At 45.4% G+C, this 22,492-nt stretch overlaps 5 protein-coding genes across 11 annotated transcripts in view; 3 read left to right on the top strand and 2 right to left on the bottom strand.

Annotated features, from left to right (window-relative positions):
• Positions 1-22,492, bottom strand: part of LOC132454467 (complement C3-like) — a 105,506-nt gene that overhangs the window by 79,321 nt on the left and 3,693 nt on the right. The gene's annotated exons all lie outside the window — the stretch shown is intronic.
• zfyve27 (zinc finger, FYVE domain containing 27) lies at positions 89-6,874 on the top strand. Of its 7 annotated transcripts, none has more exons than XM_060047880.1 (14): positions 89-527; positions 760-1,008; positions 1,141-1,211; positions 1,306-1,492; positions 1,620-1,715; positions 2,061-2,173; positions 2,289-2,413; positions 2,816-2,887; positions 4,069-4,089; positions 4,322-4,342; positions 4,743-4,884; positions 5,048-5,094; positions 5,306-5,387; positions 5,901-6,874. In XM_060047880.1, exons 2-14 carry the CDS (start codon positions 770-772, stop codon positions 5,969-5,971), a joined length of 1,287 nt encoding a protein of 428 aa, XP_059903863.1. In that variant the 5' UTR covers positions 89-527; positions 760-769; the 3' UTR covers positions 5,972-6,874. The 7 variants fall into 7 exon arrangements, with proteins under 7 accessions (XP_059903863.1, XP_059903868.1, XP_059903862.1 ...); XM_060047885.1 differs by having other exon boundaries at positions 89-532; positions 786-1,008; XM_060047879.1 differs by having other exon boundaries at positions 89-532; positions 757-1,008.
• golga7ba (golgin A7 family, member Ba) lies at positions 7,026-10,886 on the top strand. Its single transcript, XM_060047905.1, has 5 exons — positions 7,026-7,164; positions 8,212-8,337; positions 8,715-8,867; positions 9,127-9,228; positions 9,650-10,886. The coding sequence occupies exons 1-5, from the start codon at positions 7,153-7,155 to the stop codon at positions 9,731-9,733; spliced, it is 477 nt and encodes a 158-aa protein (XP_059903888.1). The 5' UTR covers positions 7,026-7,152; the 3' UTR covers positions 9,734-10,886.
• crtac1a (cartilage acidic protein 1a) lies at positions 10,893-16,996 on the bottom strand. The gene is made up of 14 exons (XM_060047870.1): positions 16,800-16,996; positions 16,288-16,503; positions 15,849-16,045; positions 15,340-15,476; positions 14,959-15,115; positions 14,695-14,829; positions 14,196-14,332; positions 13,965-14,101; positions 13,683-13,765; positions 13,344-13,444; positions 12,664-12,832; positions 11,993-12,138; positions 11,596-11,635; positions 10,893-11,492 (listed from the first exon to the last, which is right to left on the bottom strand). The coding sequence occupies exons 2-14, from the start codon at positions 16,479-16,481 to the stop codon at positions 11,485-11,487; spliced, it is 1,641 nt and encodes a 546-aa protein (XP_059903853.1). The 5' UTR covers positions 16,482-16,503; positions 16,800-16,996; the 3' UTR covers positions 10,893-11,484.
• r3hcc1l (R3H domain and coiled-coil containing 1-like) lies at positions 17,182-22,004 on the top strand. Its single transcript, XM_060047901.1, has 7 exons — positions 17,182-17,292; positions 17,572-18,140; positions 18,880-19,058; positions 19,176-19,246; positions 19,392-19,487; positions 19,928-20,068; positions 20,802-22,004. The coding sequence occupies exons 2-7, from the start codon at positions 17,586-17,588 to the stop codon at positions 20,852-20,854; spliced, it is 1,095 nt and encodes a 364-aa protein (XP_059903884.1). The 5' UTR covers positions 17,182-17,292; positions 17,572-17,585; the 3' UTR covers positions 20,855-22,004.

Raw genomic sequence — 22,492 nt, 5'->3', positions numbered from 1 at the left:
TGTGTGTGCGTGTGCGCGTGGGGGGGTCTTAAATTGTGATTAAAATGTGAATCATCCAATCCTTGAACGGGGGCCTATAATTTTTCTCGTATTTCTTTATATTTTTTTTTATCTGACAGAGGATGTGGTACCTTTGTACCGTGAATTCAGGTCGAAATAATAATAACCTTTCAATGATAATCATAAAAATAGGCTTTTCTGAGATCTACTAGCCAGCCTCAATCCGCTCATACAGGAAGTCCGGCTAAAGCTGAAAGCACGATAGGTGGCGAAGCCAGCTCCAAAACAAGATACACCCTAGCAAGTTGAACAAACTAACCTCTTTAGAATTCGACATCAGTATCATGTTAAATAGCTATTTCCAATGGAAGGCTTCGAAGGATTGTCATATGGGTGGAGATCGCATTGCCTGAAGAAGGATTGATTCTGGAAAGTCTTCGCCACTTACATCTGTCCGACAGATCGCTTCGCGTAAAGCGTTGACGTGCATCGCTGCCCAAGTTGAATCGAGCATTATCTAGATTATAGTCAGGTATTATCTACACTATATATACTATCATTCTAATTCTATATCATAAGTTGACATGACACTACTTTCCGTTTCTGTTGTGTATGAGCGGTATTTATCCTCCTTGCATGTCTAGTAGGCTACTACAGCTACTATGCATTACAAAAACAATAATATTTGTGTTATGATAGAGCGGATGCTGAACTCTCTCATTTTGACTTACGTAAGTATTTCCTTATTTTTTAAAGCAGAAAATTAAAAATGATGCCCGCTGCAGGGGTGTCCCAGGGCCAGGACCCCTCACAGGTTGCAGGGGAGCGAGGCGAGCTTGTGCACATGTCCTCCAAAGATATACCCGGGTCTCCGGATCCATCTGAACTTGGAAGCCCACGCTCAGCACCTTGTTTCGACCTCCTAAAGATGGTCGTGTCGTACAAGCGGATGACATTGTTTTTGGAGCCAGTTACAGATGCAGTGGAGCTGACCCGCTTCCTGCTTGGGTGCGTTTTTAAATATATTTCACCTTAGGTAGGCCCACAGCTAATGACAAAAAAACAAAGATGGCATAGTATTCTTCAGTTCTTCATAGACTCTACAGCCCTGTCAATAGATGTGTATCTCTTGTCTCTCAGGTGGAGGATGCCTGTGTGCTCAATGCTTGTCTGCACGGTTCTCAACTTCTTCTTCCTCACGCTAAGTGAAGGTAAGAAAGTGAACATTTGACACGCTTCGCTCTCACTGACAGTGTGTTGTAGTAATCTTTGAACCACCACCTCTGTGGCCCTCTCTCGTGCCAGTGGGTTGGTTTTTAGTGAGCGTGCTGGCGGTGTCTGTGCCCGCCTCCCTGGGCTACCTGCAGGACAGGTGTGGGGGCAGTACGTCGGACACGGAGCTTCAAAATAAGCGCTTTCACGCTGTTCACCGCCGGGACCTGCAGAAGGTGCATCTTACCAAGCAGGAGGCAATGCTGGAAGTCAAAGACCTGTGAGTCTCATATAAGCAGGAAGTAACTAGATATATTACACACTCGTACTGTCTGAAGTGATTTGGGGATTGCTGTGGTGAAGAATCGTATGGTATTTCCTTTAAATGCAGAATCTCTTTTTGACAGATTGAAGCAGCTAGATGACTGGCTGGTTTCTGCCTGCCTGACAGCAGAATCTCTTTTCAAGGTCCTGTACTGGGACAGTCATGTGGAGTCCTCTAGGTACGTTCGGCAGACATTCCCAGTGTGGGCATTAGTCACAAACCTACAAAGTACTACACATTAACTTGTCTTCCGCTCATTATTGGTGTTGATGTGCATGCTTGCGCTATGTGTCCCGACGTGTTTCTGGGTTAGAGTCCTAGAATAGAATTAGAGTCCTAGAATAGAAATTGACTAGAATCCGGGTTGGAGTCCCAGAGAAAGGACCAAGTTCCTCTACGTCGGGTTGGAGTCCCGACTCCAACCCGACTGACAATGTTTATATGTGAAGCACTTTGAGTCTGCCTTGTGTATGAAAAGTGCTATATAAATAAAGTTGACTTGCCTTGCCTTGCCTATGTGCAGGTTCTACGGAGGACTGTTGTTCGGGATATGTCTGCTGTACACGGTCCCTGTGGGCTGGGTGCTGGCAGTACTCACCAACGCCCTGTTCCTGTGGAATCGAGACTTTTGCAGAGGTCAGTATCTTAACTTCGCGTTCTACCTCGCCCTCCTCGATTTTGGTCACAGAGGGCGCCCACTGAAGCCACTTTGCAAGGCTGACTGAATGGCTGACGTTGAGCCTGGTTCTAGTGCTGCTGGGCCTCAGAGGGGTTCTCCACCTGGGCCGGGACCAGGAGTTGGAAGAGAAGACGGTGCGGGCAGAACAGGAGCAGGGAAGCCTGCAGGATAGGACCCCCACCCCCACCAGCTTGGAGGTGAGGAGAAGCTCGGATAGCCTGCGGTGTCTGCTTGGTAATGGGTGTTAGTTGGAGATGGGGGGCTCACTACTAGTGCATGATGAAATGTGCGTCAAACACCCGATCCAGAAGGGTAAGCTGCTTATCTAGATCATCTCCGACCTCTGTGTGGGTGTGGGACGGGTGGGTGTGTGCGTCTGTGTGCGCGCTTTGGGTCACACTTATTGTGCTGCATTTGAGAGACGGACCATTTGAGAAAATCATCATATCAACAGCTGACCAAAACACGTGATACCAAAAAAGCAGAAGGCGGTCTTTCTGGCTCCGCAAAATAAACTAGAGGCGGCAGCGTCGAGGTATCTTTGTGTCTGAAACGGAAATGTATTCCTAAAACCTAAACTGTATTGCTTTCTTCTGTAGGACTTGTCTCCTGGCAGTGTAGAAGAGGCGGAGGAAGCGGAGCCTGATGATGAATTTAAAGATGCCATTGAGGTAGACAGACTAATTTGACACGCACAGGGGGCAATATTGTTGTAGGGCCAGGTTAAATAAAAGCAAGGTTTGCAGGTCACCAATACTGCAGTTAGAATATGCATGAGTGCACACTGTATCCACTTTGTATGAGATGTGATCGCTCACGATAAAAATTACCTCGGTGTAGAAATGACTGGGACAGAGGTATGGTTAACTTCAAGCAATTGCACGCAAATGCGTGCAGTTTCTGCAGCTACTTGACCGTTTGATTGGACCAACAAGATTCTCTCTCTCTGTCTCACTCTCAATCTCAGTCTCAGTTTCTAACTCTCTCACTCAGCCTGGTTGGGAGTAATGAATTAACAACCAAATACCTCATGCAACTGAGATCGCCTTCCGACATTTTGTATGTTAAAGGGGACATATTATGAAAACAACAATTTTCCTGGGATTTGGGGTCTCTGGTGCTCCCACACGCATACAAACTGAAAAAAGTCTGTGCATGATTTTTTGAGTGAGATATGCATTTCTGAAAGTACCCCTACTACAGTTACCAAACAAGCGAGTCAGTTTTGGCGCCCCCTCCTACGTAGGAAGGGGGCACAGTTCAATATTACCTCCCACTTCCCCACTCCCCTCCAATCGGAGCTTAGCTAAGATTTTGTGGACCAGTGGACGAGCAGCTCCGGCGGGGGGGAACTCGGCCGGACTTTGCCGGACTGCCGCCGAGCTCCCCCCGCCGTAGCTGCCGCACGGAGGAGAGGAGAATGGGATTCTACTCTCGGAGCTGAGCTGCCGGACTGCCACCAAGCTACCCCCACCGGACTGCCGGCAGTTCAGCTCCCGGAGTACACTGCCGGAGCTGCCGGCCGGCCGGGTTCGACGGCGGCAGTCGAAGCTTCGGCGGCAGTCCGGCAGCTCCGGCAGCTCCGGCGCCGGACTTTTTCCTAAAAGCTATTTCCAGCAAACGGCTTCAAAAACATGTTTTCTGGATCTCAAAGACTATGTTTACTCGTTGGGAAAACACCATAATATGTCTCCTTTAAAGTGTTGTATACTACTAGGTATTATTCCGATATTTCAATGACCGGCTTATTCGATGTGTTATGGTTTGTTTGTCTTGCATTAAGAGTTAAAGTGAGAGTTGATGTTGATGAATCATATCCTTGTTCTTGCTTCTTGCTGCCCTGTGAACTCAGGAGCACGCTATTTCTCTGCAGGTGAGTGCTGCCCCCTCCTGTTCAGAGGAGGATACTGCATTAAAACTAGCTTTCAGACTGAGAAGGGAAATACCTGACCTGTGTAACAGGATGGGAGCTTGCGAGGGGGGCCTCTATGCTGGCTTTCGCTCCTGACTGTGTATTGTTTGCATGGTGTGTACTAGAGTAGAGGGCGGGCCCTCTATTTCAATGGGGTGACATTGATTTCTTGTGTCCTTTGCTCTCTGATAAGGAGACACCTTTGACCCTAGTGGTGAGTGGAACTCTCATATCCACCCTTCTCCATCCATCCATGCCTCCTTCATGATCCTTTCCTTCCTCATACTAGCCTGACATGGTTCCTCTTGGTATGAATAAGTAGAACAATAGAGACCCAGTATGAGGGATTACCAATTTAACACTATTCTTTGTAATTGTAGCCTTGTAATTCCTATATTTTTTTGTGGTCCCAATTGATTAGTCTTCCTTTGATATGCATGTAGGTTATGTATACTGATGTAGTCAGCGAGTCACTGTCCTTTTCCATGTATCGCCATGAAATGCATGTTTCGATTTTCTTCATTTATCCATTTTTCTTTTTACAATCAATGTTGATTCTTGGCTTGTTCTGTCTTCTGTTCTCTCTCGGTCTCTCGGTCTCTCTCTGCGTGCAGGAGGATGACGACTGCTCCCTGGGGACCCCAGACTACGACTGTATCACCGACAACGGCCTGTTGAGCCGCAACGAGCCCATCCGCAGCAAGGTGTCCAAGCTCACTGAGAAGCTACGCAAGCGCTACCCCACCGCCAGTGCAGGTCCGACCTCGCACTCGCACACCTCCGCCCCCTACTCTCTGCCCGCTCACCCGCCTCCACCCACACTGACTCAATGGCACTTATTGTGGCTCCCCGTAATGCACATGACCGTTCAGAAGATTTGAACCATTGTTTAAAGTTCTCCCCGTTGACCTCTCTGCAGGTAACTGCTCCAGCTGCAGTGCGGTTTTCTCCGTGCTCAAGAAAAGGGTGAGAATTTAATTTGTGAATATAGAAGCAGGTGCCATGTTTTAATTGTTGACTGAATTCAGAATAATCACAAAACATTTGGCCCGTTAACCCCTTTGAGACTGGACTGGTGATTGAGGGCTATAGAAATAAAATTGAATTGAATTGAACAATGACGCTTTTACTTTTCTCCCCCGGACGGTTCTTTGCACGTTTACTCTTCCTGTTTCAGAGGAGCTGCAGTAACTGTGGCAACAGCTTCTGCTCTCGATGCTGTTCATTCAAGGTGCTACGCTCCTCCATGGGAGCTACAGGTAATGTGTGTGTGTGTGTGTGTGTGTGTGTGTGTGTCTTATTTTTTCGGGATGGGGATAAGACTTGCAGTGGTCACTCATAACACGTATTATGGGTCTTCTCCTTCTTAGTTGAAGGGCACATGGAGACTGTAGCGATAACATTCCATTTCTGGTGCTTTGACATAACCTTCACGGAATTATGATCCTGCGAGAATACATCGAGCCAGACTTCCAAGTGCTGAGGTTGTGTCAACCAATCAGCATCCTATGAGGAACTATGTGATCCACGGGATATGAGATAGAAGATATGGACTGATGGTTCATTCAATCACCTGCCCAGTATTTATTTTCCCCACTGTTACAAATTATGACTTTCCAGATGGTTCTGTGTAGCAAATGGTCTGGCGCTTCAGCTTGAGTGTTCTGACTCTGAGCACCACCTGTGTTTCTGTGCTATGACTGTAACTCTGGAAAGGGTATTTCATTCACTGACTGACTGACGTGAGCCCTTTTGGTCGCCTGTCCCGTCAGCTCCTGAGGCCCAGAGGGAGACGGTGTTTGTCTGCGCTCCCTGTAACTCCTCCCTCAACAAGTTCCTCTAACAGCGGGACGAGAGCCTCCTGTTCACCGTGGCTGTCGCGGGGTCGCTGGAAATCCTTTACGCTGTTCTCCTGACTCTACTTCACCAGTGTTTTTTAATTTTTTGCAAACCCTTTCAAATGCCTTTTTATCTTTGATGTCACTGCACTTAGTCCGGAAAGGGTTACGTTGGCTTACTGGACTGAGGAACGGTGGAACCTTCTCGGCTCGACTAGCTGTTCCTCTATGTTGTCTCCCTAAGAGAAGTTTAATGTGGCCAAACTGGACGTTACTGGTAAATGTAATGATAAATACTGAACAGTTCTCTTGACAGTCATTCACAGAACACAGAGCACAGTCTTTTTTGTCCTATGCTGAGCAAAGGAATACACACAGAAATCAGGTGTAGGGCATATTGCAAGTCTAGTATGAAATAAAAAAAATATATATATTACTGCAACATGCTTTTACCCACTGTTTACTCATAACATATTTAACTGGCAATATTGATTACAGATCCCTGTGTAGTATTGTTATTGTACTGTAACGCAGACTGAGAAAATGTAATGATGTGGTGGTTATTATAACACAACATTTTTATTACAGAGGGAAAGTTGTTTTTATCAAGATTTGGAGTCTAATGAATGTAATGGTTTGATATGCTTTTATTGTAATAATGGAGTGGTCATATTGTTTGTGTTTGATTATAATATATTTAATTTAAGATACTGGTAAATGTCAATTCATTCTTTTCTATGTTGTGTCCATATTTCCCTTACTTATTTTGCTTTAAAAAATATAATTTAATTATAAAATACTTTATGGTGATTTCTTTCATCTTTATTGTGCTATATGTTTCCTTTTGCACATGCAATGCCTTTTATTGGCTTTGTTGCCAGTCACCTAAAAATAAAAATTGAACATGACATTTGTTGCATTGATTCATACAAATCTACACGCTACACTTCAGGATTGCTGCAAAACTAGTCCATCCTCATCAGAAAACAGGTTGGCCAATCAGAAGATCCCTAAGGGTAAAAACCCGCTGATGTCGACGTCGTTTTGGCCCAACCCTTCACGTTCTGTCTATCCGCGTCTCTTTTCCCACTCCCCCTCCCCCTCCCTCCTCTCGTCCTCCAATCCGTGCTGTGCCATTAAAGCGAGTGTAGTGAAGGGACTCGTCCCTACGGCCACGGATGGCAACATGGCGACAGAGGTGAGAATATAGCCTTTTAATACATCCTGTTCTACTTCATGTGGTGTAGATCAATAGAAAGTTTATAAATTAACCAGATTACAGTGTGGACATCGCCGCAGGCACGGCTTGGGCTGCACGGAGTAACACTCACTGTGCAACACAAAATACATCGAAGCTGTCATAAGAAATGTAACGTCTCATCGTATTAGTTGCATCATGTCCCTTTTGATTGAAACATACCTCAGGCTTCAGGGATAAACGGGCATTTTGCTGGAAATCCGCATCCTCTTTATTTATGCCTCGTTTATGAAACTGGGGCAGACACGGCAGATCACTATGCAGTGTTTGCGATGCTAAGCTCTTGGTGAACACATCTTTTTTGTCTGCCGAGTCGCTCCATTAATCCTGTGTTGTAGGCCACTCCGATGACTGCTGACCACACATACAGCGTCCAGCACCATGGAGAGCGATTGTTTTCCCTCCATGTTTATTTCCCTGTTGCTGTCGGCATGCCTTATTTGAAACTGTTACTATTTTTTCATGACGTGATGTAAAAGCAACAAGAGGCATAGTTCACCGGAGATCACAAGAGAAACTTGAGCCACGTTCATATTTTCTGTTGTCATCCGCCTCATTGATCTGTTGTGAGCTTCGGTGGAAAGTTGTCTCATCTCCTTCCCGTTTGCTCTCCCATAGCGGCAGACTGAGAGAGAGGCAGAGAACACCATGTATATAAGATAGTATGACCCTGACTGGGCTTGGATCCAACACGCACGATTGAGTTTGAACACCAGCGGTTATCGATCACATGCAGTATGCTTCTCCTCTGTCCTGCTCTATCGATCTCTAAGGCAATACCGCCGTTTGTAACCATGTATCATTGGATCAATAAAACGACACTGATGAGCTAAACATTGCAAAACATGCGTTATTACCGCAATGTTAAAATAAATCAAGTTAAATAAACTGGTCGAGCTACCTGGGAAGGGAAGGGAGAGATTTGCGTGTGATGTACCGTTTCGTTCGACCAGCGTGTTGATGTGTGGCCATGTCTTCGATCTGTAGTTCCATAACCTGCAGGAGCTGAGGCACAGCGCCTCATTGGTCAACAAGGTGTTTGTTCAGCGGGACTACAGTGAGGGGACCACCTGCAAGTTCCAGACCAAGTTCCCGTCTGAGCTGGAGAGCAGGGTGAGTAGAGACCAAGTTCCCCTCTGAGCTGGAGATCAGGGTGAGATCATAGGAGAGAAGAGTACGATCGAAAACACTTTCAATCTTAAACCCAAAGCCACAGACCGCACATTTGGTTTATATTTCCAGTGCAACCCAAAAAGAGGAACAGAATAATATTTTCGCAAGAGAGTGCAAATGTAGTGGTGCTCTATTGGATCGCCCTGCTCATAGGATTCAACTCTATCCTGGACTAAAACATAATTTACCGACTGTCCTGACACGGCTGTGAGCTTTGGGCCTCAGTTTGGCTCACTCCATGATGGAAGGTGTGTTTCAACCACCATCACCTACACCCCTGCCCTCTAAATGAGCCTTGGTTTTCTGCCTGGGTTCAGGTCGAGCGGACGCTGTTCGAAGAGACCGTGAAGACCCTGAACAACTTCTACGCCGAGGCGGAGAAGATCGGAGCCCACTCGTACCTGGAGGCGTGCGTGGCGTGCTCCACCGCCTACCTCGTCTTCCTCTGCATGGAGACGCGCTACGAGAAGGCAAGCGCTCGCCGTCCGGTCGCCGCACTTTAAAGGGGACGGATTATACCACCAGGTGTGCCCACTTGTGATGTCAGAAGAGGCCGATTTTCAAAACGGCTTTTAATGGCTAATCACACTCGCACCTGGTGGTATAATATGTCCCCTTTAAAAACAGTCCTCACCAGGCCCCTCCCCTCGCCGCCGCTACCATGACCATGACCTTGACCGTGTCTGTCGTGTTCCTCGCCTCTTGTCTCTCTCTCTCGGGGCGGGCCAGGTGCTGAAGAAGATAGCCAAGTACATCCAGGAGCAGAACGAGAAGGTCTACGCTCCCAGGGGGCTGCTCATCACGGACCCCATCGACAGGGGGATGAGAGTCGTATCCTTAACGCGTGACGATGATTAGCGTGTGTGCATGTGAGTGTTTCCAAGTGTTTTGGTGCTTAAAGGTGACATACTAGCCGTCAAAAGCCGTTTTGGAAATCGGCCTCTTCTGACCTCACAAGTGGGCGTGTCCACCTAGATGTATGACAGATAGATGAGCAACGTTTGCTACAGTCCACTGGGTAGGCTGGTAGACTGATCTATCCAGCACACATCTAGGTGGACACGCCCACTTGTGATGTCAGAAGAGGCCGTTTTTCAAAACGGCTTGTAACGGCTAATCACACTCACACCTGATGGTTTAATATGTCCCCTTCAAGTAACAAGATGGCCAACTGGCAGATTAGGCCCATAAGCCTGGGGCCGTAGTTCATACGGTAGTCCCGTTTGGCCACCCTAACCGCCCGCCTGATCAGATTGAGATCTCCATCTACGAGGACCGGGGCTCCAGCGGCTCCAGCTCGGCGAGCAGCTCTACGTCGGGCAGCACCGCTCGATGACCGGTGTTCCTCCCCCCCACCCCCACCTGATCACCAAACACTGGGGCTCCATGCGGAGATCCTCCCATGCAGCGCGTCTACAGCTAAGCTCGCGCTACAACACCGTTCTTGTTCATGTGTTATGTTCATAAGAAAATACACTCACCGAACATGTACGGTACCGCCCACCATGCACCGTCCTGTGCTATGCATTTGAGGTTTGGTTCTCCATCTCCTTATCAGTTTACACTTTAGGTAGACAACATGCTTACGGGCTAAATCCGTGGTTGTAGCTCATGTGAACATTAAGCTGCTAGTGACATTTTATGGACATACCATGACTGGAATTCTGCTCCTCCTTAATTATAGTTATATTAGGCGCGGACACATTGATCAAGGCCTCATGTATCCATGGCAACAGCAACCTACATTTACTGTCCGACCAGCTAATAAAACCTCTTGTTTGTCGCCACATATCCAAGCTAGCATCAGCCAGGCTGAATGGAGCTAAGAAAGAAAGCAAACATTACATTGCTTCACAGCAAAACCTTCCTTTCAAAGCGGTTGCACACAAATGAATACAATCTCAGCAATCTCTGAAATGAATAGCCCTCCAGAACAACATCCTGTCAGCTTGGTCTTAGGACAGGCATTATCCAACGTTTAGAAGTACAGGATGCAAACCACCGGCCACAGTATTCAACGGCGAGCCAGGAATCAAACTGCCTATGCCTATCTTCCCCCCTGGGCCGAGTCACCAATAATTGTGTTCATGAGCGGTTTGGTAGCAGCTGAATGTCCCTCAGCCAAGTATTATATCTTCTAGTTATGCAAGAGTTAGTTTCACATCCATGCACATAGTCACACATTGGCATTCTGGACTCAGTGAGCCAAACACTCTTCTCCTAAATATATTGATTATGCAAACACATACTGTAAACTAAATGTAGCATTCAGAAATGAATGAGTCATGTCTTCCTAAATGCCACATCCCTTTCTTTTTAATTGCTGTACAAGCCTCCAAAGAATCATTACTGCCAAAATTGCCCAGTTAATGTGAATCTGTATTTGTTTTTAGTGACACTGTATTTGTGCAGACGATTTTTCATACAGCTTGTTGTTTTAATACATATGAACTGTGTATGAGAAGCAACAAATAAATATTCCTTCATCACGACAGTTTCAAGCATATTTTCAAAATGTTTATATCATTACCCTCCGTGATATCATTACTTGCAGTTTGCCTCTCTCAACATAACAGTGGACATTCCTAGATAATCAGAGCAAGAAAGAAAATCACAAAGAGTTTGAGAGGAACAGAATCACATGAAAATTATGTTATGCTTAACACATTCACAGTTTAGTCTTCGCTTATTTCCATCGGCCAAAGAACATCCTATTACAAACTGCTTCACAGCACACGACAGAGTGAACTGTGATCACTCTTTGTATGTGGTCTCAGTTGTTACAGCTGGGGCTGAAATATGCAGTAATTGACCTCAGAGAGTAACAAAACACAAGCCTTGGGGTTAGAGTTTTAGGAAGACAGAGGATTCATCTAAGGAAAAAACACTGATAAAAAAGAAATAAAAGCTTATTTAAAATTTCAGATAAGCACAAAAGGTGTAAACCATTTAGTTAAAACTAATTATTCGTTTAAAATAATCAGTACACATCAAACAGCTGATTAAAGTACAGAAAATAAAAAATAAAATGTTATCATTTTATTTTACTTAGTTCCACAATGCGTTGAAATGATATTGCAGCCGTCCTCAGATACCTGTACGACAAAGCATAGAATCAATAATTAATAATAATAATAATAAAAATTATTCAATGACCAAGGAATGAACAATCACAACGCAATGGAACCTGAAGCTTACCGGCACATCTGCCATTTTGGACAGCGAATCCTTGACCGCACTGTAAGGAAGAAAAATAAAGTCAAGTATTTATTCTATGCTACGTTATATACACGTTATAAGTAATTGATTTCTTAATTGGTAATGTAGAAGTGTAACAATAAGTGCAAAAGATAGTGCAAAACAATTACTGACCATTAAAAGGTGACATATTACCACCAGGTGTGCGCACCTGGTGGTATAATGTGTCACCTCTAAAGCATAGTAACGATGCCAGAGTGAGAGAGGAATGAAATGAAACCGAATCAAGTTCTCAGATGAACTTAGCAATACAATTGGTGACTTACATCACTGACACAAACAATTGGGGGATATTTACCAGGGGTCATAGCTCGTGTGTTAGCGCCGTGGAGCATACCTGCGTATCACTGGCAAGCACACTCGTCTCCCCGTCGCCGGGATAGGTCACCTCGATCACAGAGTTCATCTCCCCGGGGTGTAGTGGGCGCGTCACCACGCTGCCACCGGGCCAGGACACCTCCAGTACGCTCACTGCATCATTTCCTGTCAACGAGTGAACGGTTTCAGATAATTTTGACGTTCCCGCGTCAGATCTTATCATAGCTGTGTTGATTATTCTGAAGAGTAATTGAAGTTGCAATATGTTACAGTTCAATAGCTTGCAGCTAAAAATGACTCCAAGGTATCTATAGTCCATGCTGATCGGTATTGAGTTCAATAAGGGTGTTTATAAAATCAAATCTGGCCGCTGCATACCTCTTCATTTATTTACATGCCATGTCGTCCTGGCCGTGTATCTACAGTAGCCCAGAATGGACAAAAGGCTCTAGAGAAGACGCTATCAAATCCTATTTTATAGTACTTGGTTCTCTGAGGACCCTGAAGAGTGTGAAAAAAACATTATCTATTCTAAAGTAGCCGAATGCAAAAAACAATAACTAATAGGACATACAAATATAAGTACAAGTCAAATAGAAATGGAAATAGTAGAAAGATTGCAAACTAGTGATTGCAGTGGGCAGCTTGGACCATGACTGTGCATGAAGAGTGTAGAAGACCTGCTGCTACCTAGTCCAAAATGAGCCACCGGTTCCATCTCACAGAGGTACCCCGACCCTCCGTCTATGACACGCACGTGAGCACCGCTGCCATTGGTGAAGGCCGTGACCCGGGCACCACGGGCGAAGGCGCCAAACTGGGTGCGTGGAATCACACGCAGCCAATTATTGGAAGAGCCCTGCGCAGAAAACAGAAGTGGTTAGTACAATTAGAAAGAAAATGGTGGTGTGCAGCTGGCTGAAAAGGATGTTTGTAGTACCTGGTATGTTTGATATGTAGTGTGAAGTGAAATAGTGCTGTAGTTGAATGGTGCCTGCTAGGGTGTTGTACGAGTCTTCTTTGGGTGTTCTCTGTGGTTTCTAGGGTGTTCTTCTGTATGGTTGCTACGATGCTCCTAGCGGTTGTTATGGAGTTCTCTTTTGTGTTTAACATTAAAACCGTCGCAAAATGTAAATTACAATGGAACACATATGATGGTATGCAACCATCTTGGAAAAAATAACAAGCCATCATACAAAATGTACTGACATTAATAATATATATTCAATTATCTGTATTATTTCTTCGATTATTAAAAATAAAAATGTGATTCAGAATTAAGTCAAAATATAATACCTATGACACATTGAATTAAATAAAGGTCAGTAGCCTGTGTGTTATGTGTGCAAGCCTAACACTATGAGACACACCTGTGTGACTTTGAAGACTGAAATAGGCTGCGATGCACTCTCTCCATGAGCTACCAACAGGTCCAGCAGTCCATCTCCGTCCAGATCCGTTACCGTGGCTCCTGCACACACACACACACACACACACACACACACACACACACACACACACACACACACACACACACACACACACACACACACACACACACACACACACACACACACACACACACACACACACACACACACACACACACATTATTAATCCCAGAAGGGGTGACGAAAGTGCAGGACAGTAATTAGCATTTGTTGGTACAATAGGGTTACGCAAAGAGCTACAGGAGACGGTGTACTGACCTGTGCCTCTCCCCTGGGGCTCTTCAGCCTCCCCCACATTCAGCTCCTGGATGAGAGGATCCATCCTGGCTCTCCTTGAAACCCTGCACACACACACACACACACACACACACACACACACACACACACACACACACACACACACACACACACACACACACACACACACACACACACACACACACACACACACACACACACACACACGTTTGAATGTTTAACATTAGAAATGTTGCGTCAATTAAGTTCAATATTAGAAATATGCCGATTGAACAGGGCTACCTGAACAGCCTGTTCGGTGCACGCCCTCCGTATGCGATGTTGTTGAAGAACACCTCCAGCTGCTTGTCGTTATCAAAGTCTGCAGCGATGAGCGTGCGGACGGGGGAGGGGCTGGCGAACGCTGCCGTGGCTATATTCTGGGAGCGGAGAGAGCATAGCACGGGACTAGTCACGCAAGTTACTTATTTAGGACCTCTTGTATTTTGCAATGCACGTTTTCTCTCTCCTCACGCGGAAACCGTGGTGGGGCCCCTGCATGAGGAGCCGGTGGGGGCCGTTCCAGTTTCCGTAGACGATGTCCGTCCTTCCGTCGCCGTCAAAGTCGGCGAGCGCCACTCCTCTGCCGTGCTGGTGTTCGTCCGCCACACCTGGAGAGGGAGACAGCTGGTCAACGGCTGCACTGCATAGCCGGGTGGTCCCCGGGTCCTGGGGTCAAATCCCGAAGGTCCACATCCTTCAGCCAGACGCCGATGTCCTGTGTACTCCTTCATTACATGCAGTTCAAAATCAATGGGGGGGGTCGACTGAATAATAATTATTAAAACATTTACACTGCAACTAAACAACGTTTTTAAGTTCAGGATTGGATGGAAAGGAATTTAGAAAATGAAATTCTCATTCTGATGACCGAATTATTTAGTCAAAGTAATGGGTCTGAGTAGTACATATCATTAAGCATTTAAAGTCTGTCCATCCGCCCTAAAGCCCCCCCTCCCCCAGTCATACACACCTGCCGCCTTCGCCTTGTCCACAAAAGTTCCATCTCCGTTGTTCTTGAACAGGAAGTTGGGTCCGTTCTCATTGTCACAGAACACATCAGACATTGTCTGGCTCAGGATTGGTCCAACAACAACTCCCCGCCCACCTGTACGACGCGGAACACACGACAGCAGATTGTGAATGGTTTGGTTCAATGAGAACCGGAGAGGTGTGAAGACCCATTCCGTTCCACACACTTAACCGCTCAGTGAGGGTTAATCATTTTGTCCCGGACCTGTGAATTTATTGACTCCAGCCTCTGCAGCCACGTTGGACAGAGCGATGATACCCTGTGCCACATCACTAGCAGCCTCATCCATCTCTATCAGTGCGTGGGGAGCGATGTTCCCTCGGGCGTAGTTGGCGACGTAGACTGCATATCGGCCTGTGCCCTGCAATGGAGAGAGACAAACAGCAAGATGGAACGTACAAATGAATTAATGGACTATAACCTTTTTGGTATAACCCATTTAACTAGGTTCATAAGACACAGACCAATAGGGGCAGAGAGTATGGGGTCGTAAGGGGCAGACGTATTTGAGGGGAGTCCATCTCGAAGTAGAGTATTTATTTAGTTTTGTTCAGGATGGATGGAATGCAAAGCGGGTTTACTGACCTTTCGATCGACACATGCCACAGAGCGCCCAGCCATGTCACTGGCCACGCCGCGGCGCACGTTGATGACATCACCCAGCAGATCCTCAAAGCGCCCGTTTCGGAACTTGAAGAGCTTGTCTGAATAGGTAGCACGGCCTGCAGTGAGAAATATGTTGGGTATCAACAAGTGAAACCAGTCGAAAAATTGAGCTTTTGTTTTCACGCAGGCAACAAAACAAGCTTTGTCCCAGGACCCGCAAAATAATTTGTGCAGTAAAATAGGTAGCATATTCTTCTTACCATGTCTATGTAATTCTCATTGTATATTGGGAATCAATAATGTATTCCTTTTCTTAAGTCATCAAACCTACTGATGCTGATCGAATGACAGACAAGGTATTTTGTACGCATGCATATATATTTTTGATTTATTGGGGCCATCTTGCGACCTGCTTGGGTCCCTGAAGTGACCCCACAGCTTGAGAACCACTGGCCTAGAGAACCGCTCATTGATAGCCCCCCTATTACCGGAGTAAGCGTTGTTTGTGTTGAGGAAGTAGATCTCCTCTCGGCCGTCTCCATCAACATCACAGGCGGTGACTCCTATAGCGTTCCCTGCCTCGTCTCGCAGCGCGTAGAACGGAGATCTCTGGTCGTCCACAGCGATGTTGACCAGCTTGTTCTGAACACGGTCGTACTTCAGCACCAAGTTGGGGCCGTTGTATCTAGAAAACAGGAGGGAGGGAGTATAATACTTCTAATGCCTGGTTTAGTATTGACTTATATAGTATTGGCTTTTGTACACGTTTGCAAATGTACTAACACTCACACTCATGAACGCTCACATGAGCACACACACACACACACACACACACACACACACACACACACACACACACACACACACACACACACACACACACACACACACACACACACACACACACACACACATTTTCCCACCTACCCAGCCACCACCACCTCCAGGTCCCCATCGCCATCCACGTCGGTTACAGCCATCCCATAATTTAGTTGAGTGGGGTTGTTCAGACTGTCAGGAGGTAGCACTGTCCCCGTTATGTCTTTGAACATGGGCTCTGAACTCTGGCAATGGGACCCGTGCCACAGTGCTAGGAGCAGCCATAGAGTGCACTGCCACATCACCGCAATACAGTTGGAGGGCCTAAACGTACAGAGCAAAAAGTCAGGTACGTAGGAGAGGAGTGAGAGTTGTGTGTTTTTTGCAGAGCACACAGAGTTCTTCGTTGTTATACACTTATATACGTCATTACGTCAAATGAAACCCGTGTTGTCCAGTGCATAAACACTTGTATAACTCTGTATACACAAAGTCCTAACTACGTTTCAAATTAATGTCTCATTAATATATCAACATCCGTCAAATGAATGAATATAATTTGTATCGGAATAATTCAGATATCACACGTAAACTTCACACATACAGACATATTTACAGACCTCAGGATGCACGGCAGTCAGTGTAGCGGAACGAAGAGCATGCGACAAAACAATGAAAATACAATCGATTTACGCAAGAACTTGTGTAAGCTCTATACTCCAATTACCGGCGAACTGGATGAATAATTAGAAGTTTGACCAATGACTGCTCGACATTGTTGTACTTTGGGTGAGTCACTATCATGGGCGCCGTAAGCATGCCTCGCCGTATTCAAATGTGCAGGATATTTTCTACTGACGGACGTAATAATTCAGCCACGTTATAACGCGAGGTGAAAAAGCATTGCATGTAACCTATAATTACCATCAACATTATTTAATTGGAAAAAAAAGTAGTAGTTACTAAAAATAATAATATTTGTGTAGTTTAGTGGCGCGCACATCAACTACATCTCCCAGAAGCCCTAGTTATATGCGTCACAGTTACTGCGACCGGTGTTTACATGCAGTCATCCACACAGATACGGGTAAACCTAAGAAACAAAAAAATAAGGTCAGTTGTATTTACTGTGATATATATAAAGGGAGCAATCTGTAGTATGAGTATTTTTGCGCAAACCATGTTGGAAATGATTGCATAGTAGATGTTCATTTAGATTATTTGTCCTAAACCGTTTTATGTATAGCATGATAGCTTCATTCTCAGCGTGCGTAGCCTGCATAGAGGTTGCATAGTGGTTGCAGTTGTGTTACAAATAGTCTATAGAGATATCATTGCTCGTTTATCTCGTTCAGTTAACGTTATGTCCTCTTCTTTCCTCTTTCTCTATAGCCACTTATTTCGTTATGGAGTTGGAACAGGCAAATAATAAGGATGAGGTGGTCCCCACTGAACCAAATAAGGAAGAGGTGGTAAATAATGATGAGGTGGTCCCCAGTATGCCAAATAAGGATGAGGTGGTAACTCAGGATGAGGTGGTCCCCAGTAAGCCAAATAAGGATGAGGTGGAAAATAAGGATGAGGTGGTCCCCACCAAGCCCTTAACTACGAATACATCTCGCTCAAAGAAACAAGACAAGAAACGACCAGATGCATCCAAAGACAAAGCCCAAACCGAAGAAGAAACAAAACCCAGACCTAGGCCTAAATACTCAGATAAATCCAGGAAAAATAAGAAAAACAAATCTGGGCAAGAGAATAAAACTGAAGCTGTGGTTGAGGACACTAAAGTAGAGGAATCCCAAGGCACAGAGGAGCCGTTGGATGAAGACCACACATTAACTAAGCAGGAAGGAACAACTGAGATTACGTCTGAAATGGAAATATTGGCCTTAAATTCAGAAAATGAAGAGGATAGTTGGGATACCCTGTTCAACGACGACGGCGATTGCCTTGAGGAGGTTGGTTACTTTGTTCATTGAGCTGGATTTTTTTACACAATGTGAAAGTGGGAGTTAATGGGCAAATCCCAAAGTCCGGACTCACAGATTCTGCTGCATGTTCCCACAAAATGAGTAAGGCTTTAGGGCTGTCCCAATGTCGTAGTACAAAGAGTGTGAGGGATTGAGTACACACTTAACGAGCCCTTTCCGTGAGTCTGCATCAGTGCAGACTTAACCTAAGGGAATTACCCACAGTTCAAAGCGTTGTGACGTTTACCGAAGAGACCATAGGGAAATTAGGAAGGTAAACGACAGCAAACAAATGATTAATAATTAAGAAAGTTGTAAATATTGTAAAATATGTTTAATGAGGCAGCCTTTTCCTGTGCCTTGGCCGTGTGGAAAACAACAAACTTAAAAATGAAATTTCCCAAACTGGCACTCGGCATGTGTCAGCAAAATCTTTGCATTAAACGTTGCCAAGGTAACATGTTCTCTCGAAGTGCTGTCCTGATCCCATTTTTACCTATCTGACCCCATGTGGCCTCACACACTCATTCACTTAAATTAATTAGCATCTGAGATCAATTAAGTTTGTGCGTCCTTAGTCCTGGCTTCTTAGTCCTCAGGGTTCACTTTGGGATTGGCCCAATATCTATGAGTTTTGCCTACAGTTACCATTCTATTTTCCATGTTCATATTGTAAAGCTCAAGTGAGAAAGTAGTTAATAACACTATACGCTTTGTCCAAATCCAGGGAAAAGGCAGGAAGAAGAAAAATGTCCAAGACCCCGAGTTTGACTACTACAATATGGACCGAGAGGCGGATGAGGAACTTGAAATGACGGACGACGAACTGTCTCACATCGTCGAAATCTACGACTTTTCACAAGAGTTCAAGACCGAGGACCTTCTCAAGCTGTTCGAATCCAGCCAGTGAGTGCTTTTTATAACGTCGCACAATTCCATTTTTAGAACGTATAGATGTCCCTTTATAAGGCATTATAATAATGACTCTTTCTCTATCGCTCTCTCTCTCTCTCTCCATCTCAGGCTGAAAGGCCTTGACATCCATTGGGTGGATGAAAGTCATGCTCTCGCTCTGTTCTCCAGCGCTGTAGGAGGTTAGTAAGGGGGCTTTGAATGAATTTTAAAAAATAACGATTTTCACGCAAGCTTTTTTTTTTTTATCCATTTCATGCTTTTTATGTAGTGTAATAAGCTATCATTTTTTCTTCCTTTCTTTCTATGTTGTCTGATAATAATAAGCCCGGGATGCCCTGAGATCCAAACAGCCACTCTTAAAGGTGCGCCCTCTCTCCAAGTCCTCCGCAGCTACCAAGGCCAAGGCTCGGAGCTGCTCAGGTACGGCCCCCCCCCCCCTCACGCACCTTCACGATGGGCCTCTCTTTGTTTATCATAGGATCAAGATGCACCGGGTCGAATGAGTGTTGACAGACGTGTCTGTGGTGGGGGGAGGGACTGTGTTATTGGGCATGCATTGTGTGTGTAGAAATCATTTGTGGCTGAGGTGTTTGCACCAAAAAATATTTTCAGTTGGAGAACTGTGTGGGTATACATATTTCCTTATTGGCTGCAAAATCTTTATGTTGGGTCTCAAAAGGATTTATAGGCCGGTCATTTTCCTTAAGTGAAGATGATTCCACTAGTAAGTTAAAGAAGCAACGGTACGTCTGTCTAGGTCCGCTAACTCCGCTAACTCCCACCAGACGATAGCGGGGGGATTATAAGGGGGGCTCCCCATGCCCACATTCATCTGCATGTTCCCCCCCCCGGCCCCCCAGACTACCTGCTGCCCGCTAAGGAGAGACCCCCGACCAGCGCGATGCTGGCCCGCAGGATGGTGATGGGAGCCCTTGGGGTGAAGAGCCCCCAGAGCAAGGAAGATCGCGACGCCGAGAAGAAGAAGATCCAGGAGGCCCGAGGTACGGTGAACACGCTTAGCATTTAGCGCGCGGGCTTCGATCCTAAACGGAGCCTGAGGCATTATATCATGCCACTTATCGTGCCTCTCTTGGGTAATTATATGTATATCTGAATGATTTTCAAAGCAAATAAGGAGACACAAGAATCCTGCCCATCCATGACAAACCTAATTTTATCATTATTTGAAACGAGTCATTCTTGTTTGCGATGCAAGGTAACGTCCACCAGTGGGAGCTGTCTTAAAGAAAATCCAAACTAAATCAGAGGTCCAATTAAAGAAAAGGAGAGATTGTGCTTTGCTCCTCGTGTCCGTTGACCGTTTGCAGATCCTAACAAGTCTCTAATTACTGTAGCCGTCGTGTCCCTCAACAGTAGCAGCAGAAGATCATAGCATGCACAGCCACAAGCGGTTGTCTGTTTCTGACCGTTGCTAAACAAGCTATAAATGGGTCCCTTTGGGCCTGGGACGGATGTCCTGTTGTTGATCTACATGCAAAATGACAACCGTGGGTTTGAGATCAACGGTGCGATAGCTCTAGAGGGCGCCCATCGCGTGTCTAGAGCGGATTAAAACGACTCTATTTATATGCATGACATAATAAACTGTGAACGCGATGAGAGGCAAATTGTAGGAGGACAAATCTTTTGTGAATGCGATTTAACCAGGGATGGATATACGCTGAAGCCTTTGTGTCTGCCTGTGACTGTGTCTGTGAACCACTTTTGTTTCAGATCAAAAGCGCATGGCGGCCAAACAGCGGGAAGACGCCTGGGAGGGAAAATGAGCGCGGAATCCGGGGCCCTCGTGTTCTCCACCGGGCAGAAAGCAGCCCTCGCACCCTTGCTCCTTTTCCTCTTTATCACCGGCCACGTAATGGGCAGTCTCCATACCATAGCTCTCCACTATGGACCATATAAAAACCGGACTCTATACTTTGCGCTCTGCCCACCTCCTTCTCTCCCAGCTGGAGAACATTTTATTATCTAACTCGGCCCTGGTTTTTACTCGCAGGACCGCTCTCTTCTCGCCAGGGCGGGAGTGGGTAGTCGCCCAAGCCCTGGTGCGTTTTCAGCGTCGCCACTGATCCGGACACAGGGCTTGGGCTCCACTCTTGCTCTCCATGTGGAGCCTGGTTCCCCCGTTGCATAAACATTGCTGGTGCTGTACACCGAACCGTGAGTGTTTAGGTTACGCTGTATGGAGTGATGACGTCGGATCTAGATAGGATCCGTCTTTATCCTATCAATTGTAACTGATCTTTATGAAGTAGGCCCTCTTGGATCAGCCATCTTCTGAGGTTTTAAACCAACCCTTTTTTTCCGGATCAATCATGGCTTTGCAAGGAAGATCCATATGAAATTGTAAAAAAGTGAAGGTTCCTTTTTTTTTTTATCCATTATTAAATTATCCTTTCAAGCTTTTTTTTTGTAGAAATCCATTTCGAGTCTTTGCTTCATTCTGGGCATTCCAAACGAAAATAAGCTATTTTCACCAACAACCTGTTATTTTGTCATTTAACATTGGTGTCGGCATGTTGAGTAAGTGACCACACAAATAGAAAATAGTTTTTTAAGACGAGTTACCTCTTATTATTTTGTTATCGTAAACATCTCCTTGTAATTGTGTGCATTGCTTTCTAATTAGGACGCCATTCTGGGAAAACTCAGGTCACAGAAGTCTGGATTCATTAGATCAAGAAACTGATGCAGTGCAATAATACTATGGTTTAGCTTCAGAGCCAGCTTAGCTTTTTCAGTCATTTAGAATTGAGTAGTTTCTATGTTAACCAAATTACTGAAGAATAGACAGTGCTCTGTTCGTCTCAGTGCTTCATGCTTTTTGTAACATCCTTTAAAATGTATCTTCACTTATTGTTTCTTTAATGATATTTTTCTTGTTTGTGCAAAAGTCTGATTAAAACAAATGTCTAATTATATTGTCGTTTTCTGTTTTGTTAGCCCACACTTTGTTCACCCTTAGTTCCGTTGGGCTTATCCAAGCAGGGGATGGTTAACTCTTAGCTGTGTTGGATTCTCCCCCTTCAGGTCTCAAGTCAGACCTATAGCCCCTTTAGTCTGTCTCAACCGCTCTTTCCAGCGTCATTGAGAGATCTAAGCTTGGCCACACTTTTCAAGTTTATTGTGGTTTTAAGAGTAGGTAACGCACCCTGCATTACAAGAAGTTCACTGAATGCAAACCACAACTAAGCCAAAAGCGATGCGTCATGTGGCAAATTAGATGAATGCACACACACGCACACACAAACGTACGCGCGCACACAGGCACTGGGGTCGTTCTGCAGGCTGTCTGCCCATGACAATGTAGGGACATTGTTGACATCACCACAATGAAAGTAAGGTAGGTAAAAGACATGCCTTCAAGGATAGTTGTTATCCGGGCAGCGGCCGTGACCATGAACTGG

The sequence above is a fragment of the Gadus macrocephalus genome, chromosome 3 (assembly GCF_031168955.1).
Source record: "Gadus macrocephalus chromosome 3, ASM3116895v1".
NCBI lineage: Eukaryota > Metazoa > Chordata > Actinopteri > Gadiformes > Gadidae > Gadus > Gadus macrocephalus.
The sequence above is the reverse complement of the archived record's forward strand: the minus strand, read 5'-3'. Positions and strand labels throughout refer to the sequence as shown.

Bases quoted from the DNA above. Each gene is read 5' to 3' on its own strand.
- zfyve27 (XM_060047880.1), top strand. From the start codon at position 770: ATGATGCCCGCTGCAGGGGTGTCCCAGGGCCAGGACCCCTCACAGGTT. The intron at 2,888-4,068 runs GTAGACAGACTA...CTGTGAACTCAG, and splicing joins AATTTAAAGATGCCATTGAG to GAGCACGCTATTTCTCTGCA. The intron at 4,090-4,321 runs GTGAGTGCTGCC...CTCTCTGATAAG, and splicing joins AGCACGCTATTTCTCTGCAG to GAGACACCTTTGACCCTAGT.
- golga7ba (XM_060047905.1), top strand. The intron at 8,338-8,714 runs GTGAGTAGAGAC...GCCTGGGTTCAG, and splicing joins CGTCTGAGCTGGAGAGCAGG to GTCGAGCGGACGCTGTTCGA. The intron at 8,868-9,126 runs GCAAGCGCTCGC...GGGGCGGGCCAG, and splicing joins TGGAGACGCGCTACGAGAAG to GTGCTGAAGAAGATAGCCAA.
- crtac1a (XM_060047870.1), bottom strand. From the start codon at position 16,481: ATGTGGCAGTGCACTCTATGGCTGCTCCTAGCACTGTGGCACGGGTCC. The intron at 12,833-13,343 runs GTGTGTCTCATA...TTTTCTGCGCAG, and splicing joins CAGTCTTCAAAGTCACACAG to GGCTCTTCCAATAATTGGCT. The intron at 12,139-12,663 runs GTAGCAGCAGGT...ACTCGTTGACAG, and splicing joins GGTGGCTCATTTTGGACTAG to GAAATGATGCAGTGAGCGTA.
- r3hcc1l (XM_060047901.1), top strand. From the start codon at position 17,586: ATGGAGTTGGAACAGGCAAATAATAAGGATGAGGTGGTCCCCACTGAA. The intron at 19,488-19,927 runs GTACGGCCCCCC...CCGGCCCCCCAG, and splicing joins CAAGGCTCGGAGCTGCTCAG to ACTACCTGCTGCCCGCTAAG. The intron at 20,069-20,801 runs GTACGGTGAACA...CTTTTGTTTCAG, and splicing joins GAAGATCCAGGAGGCCCGAG to ATCAAAAGCGCATGGCGGCC.